We start from the raw sequence: 17982 nt of genomic DNA, 5'->3' as shown, positions 1-17982 counted from the left end.
CAAGCGAGTGAAGCATGAGGCATGAGTTACGGTAGCATAAAACTCGGCATGCTGGTGCCAAGCATGGCTGCCCTTATGCAACATATGTGTGCTCTGCGGCACCTCCGATCGTTATGTCCCTTCGTATCCACGCTGTACCAGCGATAAGAACAGCTGCAGCGGCAACCTCTGCACCACTTTCCCTGGGTGTGCAGTCAAGCATGGGCGGTAATTTACTGGGTCAAGAGGAAACCAGCCGGGCAAAGACCGGACGGATTGCGTTTGTATTGATTGATGGCCTGGCGGACATTCAGATACCTGCACTGGCGAACCTGACTCCCTTGGAAGCAGCAAACACACCTGGAATGGACGCGATTGCAGGTCTGCTCTACTCATACACTTTGCCTGCTCGATGCTGATGTTTCCAGCCCAAAACAAGGCTCAATGTTTAGTGTCGTGCAGCTGCTGGCCTGAATGGTCTTCTTGATCCTGTGGAACCTGGACTAGCATGCGGGAGCGACACAGCACATTTGTCCATCTTTGGTTATGACCCCAGGCTGTAAGTGAATGCCAAAATTACTAGTATGGGACGTTCAGACACAGCAACCTGTTTGAAATCAACAACCTTTTGAATGCAGATACTATAGAGGCAGAGGTGCATTAGAAAGCATGGGTGCAGGCATTGACATGGCCCCTGGTGACATTGCATTCAAATGCAATTTTGCTACTTTAGACCCTGCCACCAAGATTGTTTTAAAAAGGAGGGCGGACAGGCATTTCGAAGATGTAGGCCCTCTCCTGTGTTCAGCACTGAATGGTATGTTCACACATGCCTGGATTGACTTGCTGACAGCATCAATGGCTTACTCATGCTTGGTGTCCTCTTGGCAGGTGTGAGCCTGCCTTCATTCCCTCACCTCATTGTCAAAGCTAAATATGCAACTGAGCACCGCTGTGGAATAGTTGTGAGTGGCCCGGGCTTGTCTGATGAGGTCAGTGGCACCGATCCACTGAAGGATAACCTGCCTCTTCAGGTCAGTTGGGGCACATCTATTCTGTGTAGTCTCGCAGCTATGTGCTGCAAGTTGGGACTGACTCTCAGGTGATGGGCCATTGTCAGCTGGAGCAATTTTGCTGTGCATGCAAAACACACCACTCATTTGCCTCAGATGCATGATTCGCATCACAGGTGTCCAAGCCATTGAAAGCAACAGCTGAAGCTCAGTACACAGCTGCAGTCGTGAACGAGCTGTCCACAGCTCTGCAAGAGGTGTTACAGGTAATGTGAAACCTCCTTGTGTCATCAAGTTCTTGCAGCAGTTATCTGCCAAGTCTGTGCATATGTGCTTGCTGAGCATCAATTGTGGCTGTGCCAACCTGTACAATGTCTTCACTGCTTTGCTCCATGTCAGCATAGTCTCAGGCCTCAGCTGTTGACCCTGTTCTGCGTGCTCAACTGCTGAACCAGTGTTTCTTCTGTGTACACTACCTATTTACAAGGCTGCTTTAAGCGCTGCTGCACTGTGCTGTGGTCATCTTGTGCAAGCAATTGTAGCTGCTTGGTGGCATATTGCAGGACCATGCAGTGAACCAGCAGCGCATAGCACAGGGAAGCCCACCCGCCAATGTAGTGTTGCTACGCGGTTGTGGCTCTAGGTGGGCATCTTGCTGCCAACTTGTAGCATCCACACTGCTTGTATCGCTGCATATGCCACAGGTGCAAATGTTTCGATTTGCTGTCCAGCTGTTCAGCTTGCACTATAAAGGACACAGTGGACAATGTAGCAAGGACATGCTGCGCGAAAAGGGACATAAGTATACCCTTTTTTGATTCAGGATTGCTGTGCCCACCTTTGCAGACCGGCACGGTATGAGAGCCTGCATGGTGGCTCCCACTAAGATCATTGCTGGCCTCGGCATGTCACTAGGCATTGATCGATTGGAAGCTCCTGGGGCAACAGGTACACCAGGCTCTGCCACCAATTACTTGCTTGCAAGGTCCTTGGCAGCTCATGCACATGTACAACGTGCTGTGTGATCTGCTGCACGCATGGACAGAAAGACAATCTGACAGGCCAGTTGAAACTTGCATACAACCGCTGCATAGCTATTTGTAGTTGCATATTTGTTTGGTGTGCCAGGCGACTACAGAACACAGTTTCATGTGAAAGCTAAGACAATGGCAGACGCCCTGAGCTCTGGAACCTATGACTTTGGCTTTCTCCATATCAAGGCAGTGGACGACACTGGACATGACCAGCAGCCGGTGCTTAAGGTGACAATCTGCCTTGCTCATGCTAAGCATGCCAGGAAGCAGCAGCAAAGGATCTGTCTTTTTTGTTTCTTTCAATACATGCACTTTAGTTGGACTTAGCCTGACAAACCTGGCTGCCTGCCTTATATCTCATTCTGTACACAGTCAGACAAAGCTGCAGCACGCTTGTCCAGCTGCTGATGTTACAGAGGCCTGACTGATCTCGTTTTACAGCTCCAGTATCTGGAGTGCGTGGATGTGATGATACAACAGTTGATCCGGCGGCTGCACGAAGCGGAGGCATGTGGTCAGGGCTGGTATGCGGTTTGTGTGACAGGAGACCACTCAACACCTGTGCTGTTCGGAGACCATTCTCATGAGCCTGTTCCATTCACAATAGCGCATGTGCGCCATGTGGTGAGTACTCGCAACACATACATTTGTGAGCACACCGTTGGTGCCTCTGAGTGCAAACATTACAGGACTTGATACAGTGCTTGCTGCGCTTCTGTTGAACTACAGGTGCATGATATGCTCTGAGGTTTGTGTCCAATTGCTTTTTGGGGGCACTTAATCTACAGGAACATGGAGCATTTGTGTGATATGTCGATAATCTGGCTATGACAGTATAGAGAACATGACGCCTTCCAGGAGGTTTCAGGATGTGCTAGTTGCTCTAGCGATTTCTTGAAATGTGCTTCACTGTGTATATTGCTGTGACACAGCACACTTTGCTACATTCACACGCTCAGTGTCTTCTGTAGGTTGAGCACTCAGGTGGTTCAGATGCTGTATTGGGGACTCCCTTGTTGCACATTCCACACCCCTCAGGACCCCACAGCGAGGCTTCATTACATGCATTGGGCAAGACAGCACTACAGCGAATGAATTTGAATAAAAGCTTCATGAAGCAACCTACTGGTGATGATGTCACCACCTTTGGCGAAGCTGCTGCTGCAGCTGGCTTTTTGGGTCGCTTTCCAGGTGGTGAGGTCATGCCAATTGTGCAGCAATTTATTGCTTTACACAGACCATGAAGGTGTTCTCAGGGCTGCTGCCACTGCAGGGTAGTCAATGAACCAGAATTTATTATACAGCGTACTTCAGTAGAGTAGGATACAGAACAATGTCTTGCTCCTGCTGTGATGGTTAGCTAGGATATCTAAAATTATTAATGTGTACTTGAAGTTGACAGGGATTTAACTGAAATTGCACGTTGTTGTTCTTGCTGTACCCATCATGCTAAGTGTAGCTAGTGAGGCAGTGCAAGACAGATCATTGAGGCCATTTGTTGCCATCAACAGCGTGGCCTCATGTAGTACATTCAATGCTGTCAATCTTATTGTGATGTGATGGTACAGCAATTACTCATCTAGATTTATGTATTACTGTGCTGCATGCGGACTATCTGACCGGTATGTCTGACGGGCAGGCTCCAGGATGCGCCTTCGAATGCGCCATGGCCTGTGCCATTTGCTCCTTCAAGTGCCATGGCATTTCCTTGTAAACTGTATTGCACACAAAGCGCAAGTCAGCTACAGTAACATTGGCTAGCTGGTTGTGTGCACATCATACAGTCAGCACAAAAGTTGTTCAGGATGCTGTAGACAGAACGCAAGCCCAGAGACAACAACAAGAAGACGCTGTGGCCAGATCTGGCTGAAGCCAGCAATCCTTGGTATGACTGTGTGGTTGTGAGCAGTGATGCTAATGCAGCAGCCGTTACCAAGTCATATCTTCTTACCGTCTGTGAACAAGTCTGCCAAAGGAGCTTTAGGCTCCTTCTGTGCAGCTTCCAATGCTTTCAATACCTGCATAGGCATGCACGACATCAGCCATAACACCATCATGCCTCATAACACTGGCGCTTTGACGCTGGCCATCCACTGTGCACATACACTTATTCATTGCTGTAGGCAAGGAAACACACAGCAAACTGTGGACGAGCCAAGCAGCAACCCAAGTTTGATCCGCATGTTCCAGTTTTCTGGTTGCAGTGTTTGTTGGCAGAGATGCAAACCTCTTTCCTAAGGTTTAAGCGTAGATCTTTCTCCTGTTGTGCATCCCACCAGTTGTTGGCGAGTAGCAGGCTCTGGAAGCGCATGACTGGGTCTCTTGCACGCCATCTGTTCATCTCATCTGCTGTGCGATATCTGCAGCCAGAGGTCAGCCAAAGCCTCAGTCTGCAGTGATTACAACAGCATGCAGGGCATCAAGTTGGACACCTGCGAGTACCAAAATGGACATAGCCATGGCAGAGGTACATACAGGCGCCTACATCGCTACATACGCTTGTGTAACATGTTGCAACTATGATGAGCTGTCAGTGACATGCAAAAACAATGCAAGAGTAGTTACAGCACATGGGTCAAGCTGATGTGCTCAATCAAAACACATGGGGTACAGAAATCCACCTGGAGGAGTCATCAGAAGTGGAGTGATGGCCACTGCGGTATGACATGGCCTGCATAAGACATGAAGAGGTCTAACACCTTTGCATGTCCTTCCTCATGACGTGCTTGATCTGGCAATGTTAGTGTTCAAGGCAACAACCCACACACTACACAATTGACTTTGGCACCAGAAGCCTGCCCAATGCAGTTGCACAGCAGTTGTTGCCAGGGAGTATTAACAGTGCTGTTGGAATTAGCAACAGTGCCATGCAGGCCAGTGAGCTGCAGCAAAAGCAAAGCACAGCAAAGACAGCTGACAAAGCTTGAAAGCTGCGGGTACAAGGCAGACCATTGGTTGATCCAAATCAGTTTAGACGGCATATCACTGTCACAGGCTGCTCACAATCAGGCAGAACTTGACAGATCAGGCTAAAGCAGACCTGCAAGGCCTACCTCAATGAGCACAGGGCAGCTGCTGGTCACAGCTATCCTGCGTGCCTCAGCTGTGGCATTGTATACTGCCCTTGCATCTCCTCCATCAACCCTGATGCTGGCGATGCCATACGAGGGCCCCCTTCCGGCAATGCCATCACCTGCACCCTATCACACTCTGAGCCTACCATCACCTCTTCTGGCAATGCTGAGCTGAACAAGCTGCTGCCTGCTCTCATGAGCATCAGGTACAACATGACATACTTCAAGGTGCAGGCCAGCTGACAGATAGCATCTGCATTGGCTTGACACCACTCAGACTAACAACATGGCAAACAGAAACTGTGGCAGAGTCATTCTGTACATGAGGAACAGCTGACTGGTGTGGCGCAACAACCATTGGTGCTGCTGCAATTGCAAACAGGAGACAACAGTACACCTCTGTACTGCTCAGTGCTAGGAGTGCTGATGGCCCAGCCATTGTTGCGACAGATGAAGACCACAGGTGCACCAAGAGTACTGGCAAAGTTGACAGCAGCATGAAAGTCCCCTTCTGATGCTGCACCCTCCCCAAAGTACACCGCAGCACAAGCATGCTTGCGCTCCAACTGCATCAACAATTACAGGGCTCATGAGCATTTAACCGTTCAGATTTAGCAGTCCACTTTTCTGCTGTCTGGTTGTTAGTGAAAGAGTCTGTGTGGAAGTATGTTTGACACAACATGGTGTGCCCAGCATGAACTATGGTGGGGTTGCCTTGCAATGATGAGGCGTTTGGGGCATAGGCTCACCAACACTAGGCAGAATACCCTTTTTCAGCAATAAGCAGTAATGTGCAGCAATGCAGCAATAATGACAGGGAGTCTGGGTGCTTGTCTGTGCAAATAAAGCAGTCTGCAGCAGGCTCCATGTTCACAAAGAGGATGCAAGCTCACCGCTCTGGCTCTGTGTCAGCCAAACAACGTATTGGCTCACAACAACAGGCTGCTAACAGTTGAGCAGTGCCAAGCAGTTGACTATGTCATGCAGTGCACTGAACTGCAGCTTCGAAGCTGGCCAAGCACTTGCCGTTCCACATGGCAGCTACAGCAACCACATACACCTCTTCATGCTGAGAGAGGGGCAGCAGATTGAAAAGGCAGGGGGTGTGGGCTTGCTGACCTTGAGTGCATAGGCTGCCCCAACAGCATGGGGTAACTGTGTAGCCAGTGGGGAGGATATGGTTTGGAAGTTGAGCTCCTTGCTGCCGTAGTGGATTGGCATCTGGCGGCCTTTGCCATGACCCAACTGGTTTCCATAGCACTGCAGAAGGCAGTTTGCTGAGTCGACCTGTCCTGTACGAGTGCAGTTGTACTGTGCAGGCTGTGCTCGACATGAAGCTTGCTGTGCTGAAGCTGCTGACGGAGATGCAGGAGATGCATGAAGTTGACTGTTCAGTTTGTGCGCAATTGCTGCACAACGACCAAGATGCAAGCAAGCGCATCACACAAAGTACTTCTACAGCATGCACAAGTGCCGCAGCAGAGGCATGAAACAGTGTAGTAGGACAAACAAGGTAGAATTTGTCATCTACAGACATGGTTCACCGGACAGAACAGCAACCACTACAAGCTCGATAAGTTTACCTGGTGTGCCATTTGCTGTATGGTATAGCCACGCCACATCATGACCCCATGCTCGCGGTATTGGGTGAAGACCTGCAAGAGATGCTCAGATCATCTTTGAGCAGTTTGCCTCTGAGTATGCGTTGCTGTTTCAGGCATTGATGTATTACAGTAATCAGCCTGTCAGGGCCCTTGTACTAGTGCCTACAGCGCGCCTTAGCTCAAAGTAATCCTACTAGGCAAGTTTTGGAGGCTCACTGTGTCGTCTAGCGTCAAAGCAGCTGCTGATCCTACAGCTGTTGCCTCTTCGCCAGCACTTGTCATGAAAAAAGAGAACCTTCCCTGCAGGCGACAGATTTGATGAGGAGACGCTGCATCAGCTTGTAGCAGAATTTTGCATGGGATAACAAATTAGTGTTTGGGTTGACAGAGCACAAGTCTCACTTCTGGCCGGCTTGAGGCAGTTGCGTATGGTTTAAATGTTTCAAATGACAGTGCTGCCGCATTGTGTGAAAGTCATGCTAGCGAGAGGGCATTGATCACAGTCAGCAATGACAGACTGAACTCAACCTGTAATCCACAGCAGATACAGCACATGGTTTGTGAGGCTGCATCAAGGGTTGTTATTGTTGAGTATTGTGCCCACCTGTCTCTGAGCCTCGTAAAAGACAGTGTCAACTATCTGCAAGGCTGCCATGGTGCTATACATTTTGGTGGCCAAATCCCGTCCTATTTGATGGGGAACTTCTGCACCAGCTACGTCTGCCCCAGTGCTGTCTACTGTTCTGTAACAACTCATTGGAGGGGTGCTTGACTCAGGGCCACCGATCATTTTGAGCTGCACTCACAACCAGCACCTGAGGGCACTGACATCAGTTGTTGCTTTGAACAGCGTATGCCTGGACAATACTTGTTGAGTGAAGGGGACTTTGCCGCCTGGGAAGTCCATAGAGTCCTCCACCTTAGCAGTAACCGTAGTGTTGGTGCTGAATAGTTGATTGTAGCAGGCTGCCATATTTGTTTGTGATCCAATGTGGCCTGTTGCAAGCTGCTGCCTAATAGCTCCATAGAGCTTCGAGGCAAATCGACTGCAAGCATGACAGGGCATTGCCATGCCTACTAGAGACAACGGATGGTAAAGACGGCTCTCAGGGGTAGCCTATGGAAAGATCTGGCAGACTTGGCTGTGCCAAGCAAGGGTGATAAAGGTGAGCTTAGATTTCATGCAAGCATAGGATGGTGCAAGAAGCCAGACAGTAGCTTCGGGCCCTTATACAGTACATGGACCGTCTGCAGCATGGCACCAGCGAAAGTTTGGCTCAGGTAGGACAAGACCGAAGAAGCAAAAAGGGAAGTTTGAATGAGGTTGTATTACCGTTCCAGGTCACAGAGTACCGTAACTTGACTTTTGACCGGCTCAATGACAGTTGAGCACGCTCGATGCCGCCAACGCCTTGCGGTCGGCTCTGACGTGTGTTGCAACATATTGATTGTGAGCAGAGACCTCGTTGCCGAGTCTGTGAGATGGTACAGGCCCCTTCACTAACTGAGTTGCCTGAGGTGTATAGCAATATACTAAACTTGGGTGAGCTGCTCTACTGTCAGCAGTTGTTTGACCATGGTGCATGGAAGATGACAAACTGGAGCGGATCAAAGCCGACCGAGCGAAGGTTTTGGTTCATGGACCTTCAGGAGGATCCTTTGTTTAACGAAACTGTCTTTGAAAGGCTCAAGCAACTGACTGGGAAGGACTTACAACTGCGAAACGTGTATGCAAATGGGCAAACGTTTGGACATGACGGCGACTTCCACACTGATGGTGCAGATGACTCACACTGGACGTTCCTCATATATGCTTCTGAGGTCACAGATGGTGGTCTTACAGTCTTTCGGATACCAGGAACTAAGCTGCTCTCTGCTGTTGAGCCCATTAAAAACACTGGTGTAATGTTCAAAGCAAATCTTGTGCATAGAGGCTTGGCTCCATCAAGAGATTGTGAAGCCCTAAGAGTGACAATAGCTTACAAGCTACGTGAGCAGACTGCACCATAGGACACGTATGGCGTCTTCCCTCAGAGTAATGTTGGTCTGCTTCAATCAGCAGCGATTCTGATGCTGGTCACCAACGAATTGAAGTTCATTGATTTTGCTGTTCAAGCAGCGTTTGTTTGCCGCAGCTGCATCATGAGGAGCAGCACTTCATCTGCCATTTTGTTTGTTTGTTGTACTACTAGCACACTAGGCCTGTTGTAGCACACCAGGGCTAACACCACTTAATGACATTGTGCTGACATCTCGAAAAGCACACAAACTTGGTACTTGCTCTTTTGTTTACCCATTTTTTGCTCTGAGCACCGCTTATAACCATACGTAATTTCACACATGATTCAAGTTACAAGCACTGCTTGTTCTGACACCCTTTTTGACCAAACAGACTTTGTGTGGTTTCGTGACTTCGTTAGCTGGACCAGGTCAAGTATCGAAGTACATGCCCTGGAGAATAGTATACCTCTTTCCTCGTCCCTGCCTGTGCATTGATGTGTAGTGCCTGTAAGACATAGAGGTGCATGGCTATTTGCCCAAGACAAATGCATTAAAACACCATACATGGATGCGTTCCATGACTGAGAAGTCATGCATGGGTTGCATCCCAAAACATCTAAAGTCAGCAGCTGATGTAACCAAGCCTTCTGAACGCTGCATGCATGATACCAACGGTCATGATGATCTCAGTCTGCATGCATCATGCATGATACATTGATCAGACTGAGTGCTACCTTTGCAAGCAGAGAAGAAACAATCGAAGAGCTGCATGGACAATGCAATAATTGCCTTGTCGAGTTTACAGGCAGTACAATTCAAACGTTCCTTGCTGTCACATTGCCTGAGGCACAGCAGAAGACCCCACCACAAAGTTTGACGACACTGCTGCATGTGAAACATCGCCACCTGAATGATTCCATGTAACAAGTGTGCATCCATACAGCAAATGCTAGATGATAGTGACATGGCTAGTTTGTGCATGCATTGTTTGCTTTATCTGGCCACCCACTGCTTCCAGTCCAATTGGAAAGACAACAGTCACACTTGCTTTTCAACTGATGTGGACTCAATGTTACTTGACGAAAAGAAGCACATTTTGGAGTGAATACATCAGATATCATGAGTTATAACCTTGCAAGCCACAAATTGTATCATACAAGCCCTTCATACTCTCCAGCTCTTTTGGCAGCCACTGCACTGCCAGGTCTGTCTGTGCGTGCCCAATTTCTGCTGTCTGCATCCCTGACAACAGGACTGGCATGACTGGGGATGCGCTGTGGGTGCAGGGCATTGCTGTCACCTTCTTCTGCCCTTGACAGCAGAGCAGCTGACTTGTAGTCATCAGCCACTCCTGAAGGGCCGGCCCCTCGGCCCAGCCTGCACCCCACACCCAATTGCATCACATAGTTAAACCACATATGGACCATGACTGTGCATCACGATTCAGGCTATTTGCCCAGCTGAACATGTGGGCTTGTCACCGTGCAATGCGTACTGTACAGCAGTAAACCTGCTTCCCCATGCTGTCTCAGCATATTGCAGACTGAGTTTGACATCATGGTATGATGGCTGGTCTAATGGCTAAAGGCCATCAGCCCTATACATGTGCACAGGTCAGATCACACAAGCCTGCCAAACACACGACAGAGATGATATAATGATTGACTTGTTGCCTTGAATATACATGCCCCAGTCATGTGGTGTTGCTAAAATGCCTCTCCAATGTGCCTCCAAAGCAGAGACAGCTTCTATTTCCTTGGACAGCAGATACCCGTTTATGGTTGTATGAAGGTCAAGGTGAGGCTGACCTAGATCTGGCAAGGCCAGGCTTGAACGATCTGGTGCTGTTCATGCCCCACTGCCCTCCAAAGGACCTGCTGTGGCCTGATGCAGGCGTCAAATCTTGGCTGCTTTGGTCACTACCGCCCATTGTCTCCAGTCCTGTGAACTGCAGCAAGGCTGACACGGGGTTAGTTCTGAAGAGGCCCAGCGGACCACATCAGGCAGACTCCCACTGCACTTCTTGCTTGGACAGACACATGTATCGCACTGGAGTCATCTTGCATTTTTCTCCCTGAAGTTGATGGTGTGCATCTCAGGATATAAACCTTACAAGTGTTTGAGCCTGACCTTCCCAACAACATTCCACAGCTGCTTGGCTCTGCTCATGTAGTCTTGAGGCTCCCCCTTGTCTTTGTCTTTGGATGCCTGGGCCTTCCTCCTTGACTCCCCTGCCTGCCTGACACCCCTGCTAGACCGCCTTGCAAACTGCACCCTACTTTTGCCTCCACCCACGCGCCCTCTAGGAGTGGAGGGCTGTTCTGAGCCATCATCGTCATCATACTCCCCGTACTGACTGCAGAAATTGCCCCACAATTGCTGCTGCACTGCACTGCTTGTCAACAGAGCGACGCACGCACAGACGAACACACACCTGCTGCATACTGCTGGCTCAGTAGCTTCAGTACATTGTGACATTGTGACGGACAAGCTGGCTTGAAATCACCGATAAGTAGGATGTGCAATGACATCAAGCTAGTGGAGGTTACATAGCTGCGGAATGAGAAAGAGCCATGCTGCACTGCTGCTATAAGAGCTAAAGCAGTGACTTTCAGCTTGGGTGCAACAGCAGCTAGGACTTCTTGTGCAGGCAGTTGGCCAAGGTGGGTTGTGCATTATCGGCTGTCAGCCACAGGTCTGAACAGTGCACAAAGTAGACTCAAAGCAAACCGCTGAGCAGACAGGCATCTGGAGATGCAACATTTTCTTGGGTAAATATGTGAATCTGCTGCTGCACAGTGCCTGCTCAGTAGCTTCAGTATGCAGTTTTCTTTGCTTCAGGACACTCCGGTCGGCATTAGCTTCAGTATACAGTCTCACTTGTTTTTGGTGTGCACTCCTAGTAGGAGGGACTTTTTGTTGTGGCTCTCAACAGCTGAAATATGCACTCCTGGTACCTTCACTATGCACTCTCAACAACTAGGCAAACTTGTTGAATCTAGTACGCACTCCCACTGACTTCAAAATCTACTGTGAGCTTGTGAGTTTCAGCATGTACAGGTTCCCACGGAGCATGAGGGGGTGGTAAGGCTGACCTGTGTGACCTGCGCTCCATGCCATCCTCAAGGCTGTCATCATCCTTGCCCTTGCTTTTCTTGCCAACCTATGCATAGTCACGTTGTTGATCCTGTGCATAACTGCCGTCTGGTGCAGCACTGTGGAATGGGCAATAATCAGCAGGTGCAAAGGGCAGGAGCCAAAAGAAAAAACAGTTTAAAAGCCAATTGGGCAGAAGGGTAGCAGGCGTGAGAGAACAACATGGATTTGATGGTGGGATGCTACGACAAGTACATGTATTATGTCAGGTGCATATCATTGTCTTGACTATCCATGCAGAAAGGGGTTGATCGCAAGGCCATGAGAAAGGCAACAGTAAACAAGAGTTCCATACTAGCAGGCAGCCAGAATGTAACAGTCACCTGCTGCAGCTTCCCCTTAAACACTTCAAAGGCAAAGTGCAGGACGATACTGAGTGTGCATGCACGCCTTTCACACTCGCAAGCTAGCATTTCCCTTTGAGACAACCAGTCAGAAAGGCCTGCCAGTCCTGCGCTTCTACATAACCAGTCCATAGGCTTTCCCTGACATACTCAGGACTATGCGCATCCTGACTCCCACGGAAGGGAGCAGTGTTATTCAACACCAACCCCTATTGCAGGATAGGATCTTGTTCGTCCTTGTCTCCTGTCAGCTCTGTTGGTGATACTGTGTTGTGACCTTCAAATGTCAACAGTGCAGCATGGAGGAGAAAGTGTGAGACGAGAGGTGTTGGATATGGGAGCCACCTGTTGCAGCTTCAGCATGACTTTCTTGAAGGCGGGCTGCAGCTGCTTGGGCACGGCCCCCTCCATGGCTGCTAGCTTAGACAAGGTGCTGTCTTTCTGTAAACACACCACAGAAGTCACCGCATGAGCTATTGCGTCACGTATGAGATGTTGCAGGTTGCAAGGCGTTCATGGCAAAATTACTCTGCAGCTGCTTGGGCCCTTGCAAGGCAGCTAGCTTGGACCAAGTGCTGTCTTTCTGCAAACACACCAAACAGTCACCACTTGAGCTATTGCATCATGAGAATCGTACAGTCACACTGCGCAGGTTGGGCGCTAACCGCTTCCACGGCTGCCAGCCTATAGAACGTGCTGCTCACTCAATCACTGCTTGAGCCACGGCATCCCCATATGGAATGCTGCACTGCTCATGGTCCTGTCTGTCTGCACACTTAAACACAAGCATGATAGCTGACAGCACCAAACAAGCCGCAATACAAGGTTTCTTGGCGTGCAGTGTGATCTTGAGAGTTCTGTTTGCAGATGCTTGGCCTGACTGCCTCCATTACAAGCTTGAACAGTTGAACAGCAGCCACCTGCAGCAGCAGTTCGACACAAAAAACAGCATGGATTCAGGGCTTGTTTCTGGACAAAGACCTTATGAGCCTTGAGCTGTGGTTGAAAGTGGATGCTGACAGCAGCAAGCACCACATCTGCTGACTTGGACAACATGCTGTCCCTCCTGAAAGGAACCCGAATGACCAAGGTTTACGCTGTCAAGCGCAGATTGCTGCTGCAGCTGTAGCTTGCTAGCCCTTTGCAGAATGCAATGGCCGCTACCAAACCAGGCTCTGCGCCATAAGGGTTGTTGGAATGTGAATCGGAAAGATGGTTGTCTAGATATTGATACACTGCACCTTGCATCGCTGCTTGGACCACTTTGCATGCGTCCGACCAGAGCATACATTACAAGACAGTAACAGTGTTACAAACGCAGTCCTGACAATGACATCACCCACATGAGGGTTAACTTGACAATCAGCTAGGCATAGGTCAGCCTGCCAAAGAAGAAGATCTCAAAGGCGAAGAATACAACGAGAAAAAAGCATGAGGAGGAGAGCAGGAAGGTGAAGAAGAAGACTAGGCACACCTTGGTGTTGACAGCACTGTCATCATCCTTCAGACTGACCATGTACTCTTTGGCCCATGTGAAAATGTCTGTGTTGATCCCCGTCACAATGTACACCAGAGCTGCCAGGGACAGCACAATGTTGGTGAAGAAGACAATTGCCAACGACAGCTCCAAACTGAGATGCCGCCTGTCAGCATGTCAGCACTTGCTCATGTACTCTGTAGTGATTGTTAGTTTGTGGATGCTGATTTCACCATAACCCCAAGCCGCCTTGGACCGTCCGAGAATAGGTGACAGCTCCAGACTGAGATGCAGCTTGTGACCGTACATGCAAAGACAAACACACACTCTGCTACATGCTGTGCTTGAGGACTTATGTGAATGTGCGAGGCCCCATACAACAGAGGTCAGACTCAGCCTCGAGACTTGAGCACCTACTTCTGACTCAGACTCAGTTTCCTGAGACTCATACACTGCGAGACACAGCACAAACCAACACTCAAGCCTGCAATCTGGCACTTACAGCTGTGTACCTGAGAGCCGACCTGACAAACTGGCAGCAGAACAGACAGTTGACAGAATACATACGACAACTTCAACCTCAACACTGGCCATCTGTCACTAGCAGCAGCTTTAGTGATGTGGCTCAAGTTGCAGCAGCATAACCCTGGAGCGCTGTACACAACACATGCACAACAGCAAGTCCACAAAAGCCAGGCCAGCTGAATGCAGCTGCCAGCAAGCCAGACCATGAGTCACAAATTGCGCGGGCTGAGTGGTATGCTGACCTAGCAAAGAGAGCAGTGACAAAGGAGGCATCGGCGAGCAGGATGGCCAGGATGACCATGACCTTGATGATGTCCAAGAGGTAGTAGCGCACTGTGAGACCCGCCACCAGGGTGATCAGAGCATGCTTGGGGTCAATCTTGCTTGCGCTGTCGGCATCCTCTTGTGCCTTGAAATCCGCCTGCACGCAGCTGTGGGTCAGGTCTGTGGCCAGGTCTGGGGTCAGGTGTGGGTCAGGTGTGGGTCAAGTGTGACTCAGGTGTGGGTCAAGTATGCGAGTCAGGTGTGGGTCCAAGATGGGTTGGAGAGCTTGCAGATGGGCTGGGTGACCAGGGATAGCCCCAGGGAAGACTGACCTACCTTGACCAGGTAGGTCACATGCGAAGGCATACTTCTTTCAAGATATCGTAACCTCAACAGCCTAGTCAGCGGTTGCTGAACTCAGCCAGCTCTTGTTCTGTACAACTATCCATGCACACATTCACATGTTACCGGCGGTACGAGTATGTGTTTGTGGCAACAGGTGGTGCTGCTGCAGGTCACTCCAAACAGCACTGCAGGGTCAGACGCAGAGTGAATAGATTCATTTATTTATTTATGAATAAATTTATTGTTTACTTATTAAAAATGACCACGGTTTGTCCTGTCACCAACTTGAGCACTGCCCGGCTGGATGCAACTTTGATACCGCTCAATCAAGATGGATAACATGCCGATACCATGCCATGCATCATGATAGCACAAACCCATCATTGTGTGTTGAGCTCATGGTTGCGTGCTGTGGGTTTGTCTTGCTTACACTGTCACCAGCTTCCCAAGCTTTCAGGGTTTCAGCAATGCCTTACTGTGACAGTACCATGTATGAATGAACAGTTCCATCTGCTTGCAACAGATTCTGACCTTGACAGCAGCACGGGCAGCAGCTGCAGCTCGATCGGCCCTGCGCATGCGCTCATGCCTCAGCTGTTCCCGCTCCTCTTCTTGAGCCTGCAGCTCAGCGTCGACCTGCCCGCCCATGCGAGCCAAGTCAAATGGCGAGGAGGGCGAAGAAGGGGAAGCCAGAGCCCCCGAATTTCTGCGCTCAAAGTCAGGATCCCTGAGCAGACAGAAAAGGATGTGAGGATTATAAAGACTATACCACATTGCCTCTTCCAGGACACACCTTTTTGTGGTGACAATACAGGGCTAACAAGACGTGCCAGGAGGCCCCTGTCATGACGCTTGTAACAGTATAATGAAGCTGTGGTCATGCCGTATATGATTGCGTGTGGGCCATCTGTATTTCTGCACAGATAGGTGCCAATGCCAGTAGACTCCAGGCGGACATTACTTTGCAAGCTAGGCAGTAGTGAAAGCTTGCTCCAGGCTGTGCATATGTTTCTGTGGTGCTGACTGACGGAGCAAACCTAGGATTGTGCAGGTTAGGGTCCTGGGCATCATCACACAGCTCATCTTGGAACCAGCCCTGTCTCTGCATGCCGCTTGAGGTTCGGGGCTGCTGCAGACGGCCCTGGTGCCCTGAGATTCCTGCCGCGTTCTGCGGCATGCTGGTGGACGCCTGCTGAGAAGCTGTTGAAGCCTGCTGCCCCAACGAGGGTGCAAAAGAGCCCTCGGGCTGTTTCATATTGTCCTCAGGGTTTGGCACTGCACCCTGGACAGACCCTAGGGTCTGATTGCTACCTGAGTGTGAGGGCAGCTGCACCTGCAGCCGAGGCTGAGATGAGAATGTGATTTGGGACGGTTCCTGAGAATGTTGCAAGGGCTGCTGCAAAGTGCCCTCTGGGGCCAGGTCAGCATGTGAGCCAGACACTGTTCCATCTTCAGTGGTGCCCTGAACAGGGAATCTAGGTGAAGATGTGAGTGTGACACCTGGAATTGAGACTTGCTGCTCAGCTGCATCATTCTGCTGCTGACTTGCCAAACTCTGAGGCCGGAATGCTGAGTTGCTTTGCTGCTGCGTCAGTGAGCTGTGAGGACTGTAAATTGAGTTGCTTTGCCACTGAGGTGAGCTGTGGGGACTGAGCACTGAGTTGCCTCCAAGTTGAGAGCTCTGTGCACTCAATCCTGAGGTACTCAGTGTCTGAGGGTGTGAGCGCTGAGGGCTAAGCCCCGAGCTGCTCTGCCATTGAGGCTGTGAGCCTTGAGTGCTAATGGCACGGCCTGTTTGTTGCAACTGTCCTGAGCTCTGCCTGCTGCTCATTGACGATGCCCTACTGGAGGGCTGTTGCATGCCAGCCCTGGGCCTGAGAGGACTGAATCTGGAAGCTTGCTGGGGATTGGTGCCGCTCCCAGATGTAGGTGGACGGCTGGAAGACATCCCAGACTTCCTGCAGGTGAATGCACACATCAATCTTCTACTCACAAATGAAGCATTTGTAGTCATGCTATAACCACTGGCCCACCAGTGCATTTATGACAGAAAGCCTGAGTACATGTTTTTGACGTTATCATCAAAGGCATACACCACTGATAAGCACCAGTCCTGCCATTTTCCCTACAGCCTGTAGTGTTGCATATACGAGGTATGTGAACTAGATCAGCAAGCATCCTGCATGAAATAGCATTCAGTGAGCACCCAGCCCACACTAGAAAGCTGTTTGCGACAGCTTCGTTGATAACGTTTGACGTGGTGACACACACACACACACACACACACACACACACACACACACACACACACACACACACACACACACCTACGTGACTTGGTCGGGACACCCAAGAGCCTCTCAGCAACCTCTCCACCAGCATACTTTGTTACCAGCTTGTGCAGTGCTGTCTTTACACCTGTTGCAGGGCTGTTACTGCTGTCCAGTCGGGTACCTGATGCCCTCTCCACCTGGCCTTGCATCTCTGTGACATTCACCATCATTGTCGCCACATCTGTTGCTACGCACTCAATCATGACCCGAAACTGCGCCTCTGCAGCACACTGTTGCATCAATCAATCATGCACTCACTGTCGATCTAGCAGGCACAAGCATCAATACTGGCAGCCACTGGCAGCTCTCAGTCAAAACACTGAGTTGTCCAACCACACATGTGGCCCGCATGCATGAAGCAGTGCTCGACACCTCCGGCATTGCCACTCTGGCTGCTATCAATAGCAACAGCTGCAGCTTACTATCAGGCCCCACAGCTTGGGCATAACAGTATGACACGTTGTTTATGTTAGAATGGCACAGACCTTGGATCTTGCCACTATGGCTGGCGTCAACTTCATCAAAGGCACCAGTAGCAATCGCAGCAGCAACTTGATCTGTTGCCAGCTCCCTCATGCTGTCCCTGAAACCTTCCCATACCGATGCAGCATTCCTGACATCTGGGTCAGCACTGCCCTGGAACACAATGCCAGCTTGGGCTGTATGCATCAATGGCCCTATTGCCCCTAGCACATCTCCTTTGGTCAGCCTGTGGTCCCCATCCCTAGCACACAAGTGAGATTGACTTGACTGAAAGTGACAGGAACCATGAGCAGAACCTGTAAGACAAGCAAGCCAGACAGCCCATGAACATTACATCAGCCTGGGCTGTG

At 50.0% G+C, this 17982-nt stretch overlaps 5 protein-coding genes across 5 annotated transcripts; 3 read left to right on the top strand and 2 right to left on the bottom strand.

The window, feature by feature from the left end:
* Window positions 1–113: 113 nt before the first annotated feature.
* HO173_012921 (uncharacterized protein) lies at window positions 114–1878 on the top strand (the record flags this gene model as incomplete). Its single annotated transcript, XM_037314751.1, has 7 exons — window positions 114–360; window positions 442–538; window positions 618–796; window positions 871–1013; window positions 1169–1258; window positions 1556–1635; window positions 1839–1878. The coding sequence occupies 7 exons, from the start codon at window positions 114–116 to the stop codon at window positions 1876–1878; spliced, it is 876 nt and encodes a 291-aa protein (XP_037158378.1).
* Window positions 1879–2158: 280 nt separating this feature from the next.
* HO173_012920 (uncharacterized protein) lies at window positions 2159–3270 on the top strand (the record flags this gene model as incomplete). Its single annotated transcript, XM_037314750.1, has 3 exons — window positions 2159–2254; window positions 2468–2650; window positions 2998–3270. The coding sequence occupies 3 exons, from the start codon at window positions 2159–2161 to the stop codon at window positions 3268–3270; spliced, it is 552 nt and encodes a 183-aa protein (XP_037158377.1).
* A 367-nt stretch (window positions 3271–3637) lies between these two features.
* On the bottom strand, window positions 3638–7677 carry HO173_012919 (uncharacterized protein; the record flags this gene model as incomplete). The annotated part of the gene is made up of 11 exons (XM_037314749.1): window positions 3638–3741; window positions 3978–4044; window positions 4254–4386; window positions 4648–4697; window positions 5080–5219; window positions 5498–5666; window positions 6220–6360; window positions 6684–6755; window positions 6921–7004; window positions 7309–7500; window positions 7573–7677. The coding sequence occupies 11 exons, from the start codon at window positions 7675–7677 to the stop codon at window positions 3638–3640; spliced, it is 1257 nt and encodes a 418-aa protein (XP_037158376.1).
* A 405-nt stretch (window positions 7678–8082) lies between these two features.
* HO173_012918 (uncharacterized protein) lies at window positions 8083–8714 on the top strand (the record flags this gene model as incomplete). The annotated part of the gene is made up of 2 exons (XM_037314748.1): window positions 8083–8088; window positions 8271–8714. The coding sequence occupies 2 exons, from the start codon at window positions 8083–8085 to the stop codon at window positions 8712–8714; spliced, it is 450 nt and encodes a 149-aa protein (XP_037158375.1).
* A 1142-nt stretch (window positions 8715–9856) lies between these two features.
* HO173_012917 (uncharacterized protein) lies at window positions 9857–17670 on the bottom strand (the record flags this gene model as incomplete). Its single annotated transcript, XM_037314747.1, has 11 exons — window positions 9857–10082; window positions 10514–10653; window positions 10836–11061; window positions 11801–11868; window positions 12551–12646; window positions 13680–13848; window positions 14450–14628; window positions 15348–15543; window positions 15854–16774; window positions 17144–17379; window positions 17635–17670. 11 exons carry the CDS (start codon window positions 17668–17670, stop codon window positions 9857–9859), a joined length of 2493 nt encoding a protein of 830 aa, XP_037158374.1.
* Between the last annotated feature and the right edge of the window lie 312 nt (window positions 17671–17982).

The sequence above is a fragment of the Letharia columbiana genome (genome assembly GCF_014066305.1).
Source record: "Letharia columbiana isolate WasteWater2 chromosome Unknown xfSc0000000_s0, whole genome shotgun sequence".
NCBI lineage: Eukaryota > Fungi > Ascomycota > Lecanoromycetes > Lecanorales > Parmeliaceae > Letharia > Letharia columbiana.
Note: the sequence above shows the minus strand (reverse complement) of the source record. Positions and strands in the feature narration are given on the sequence as shown.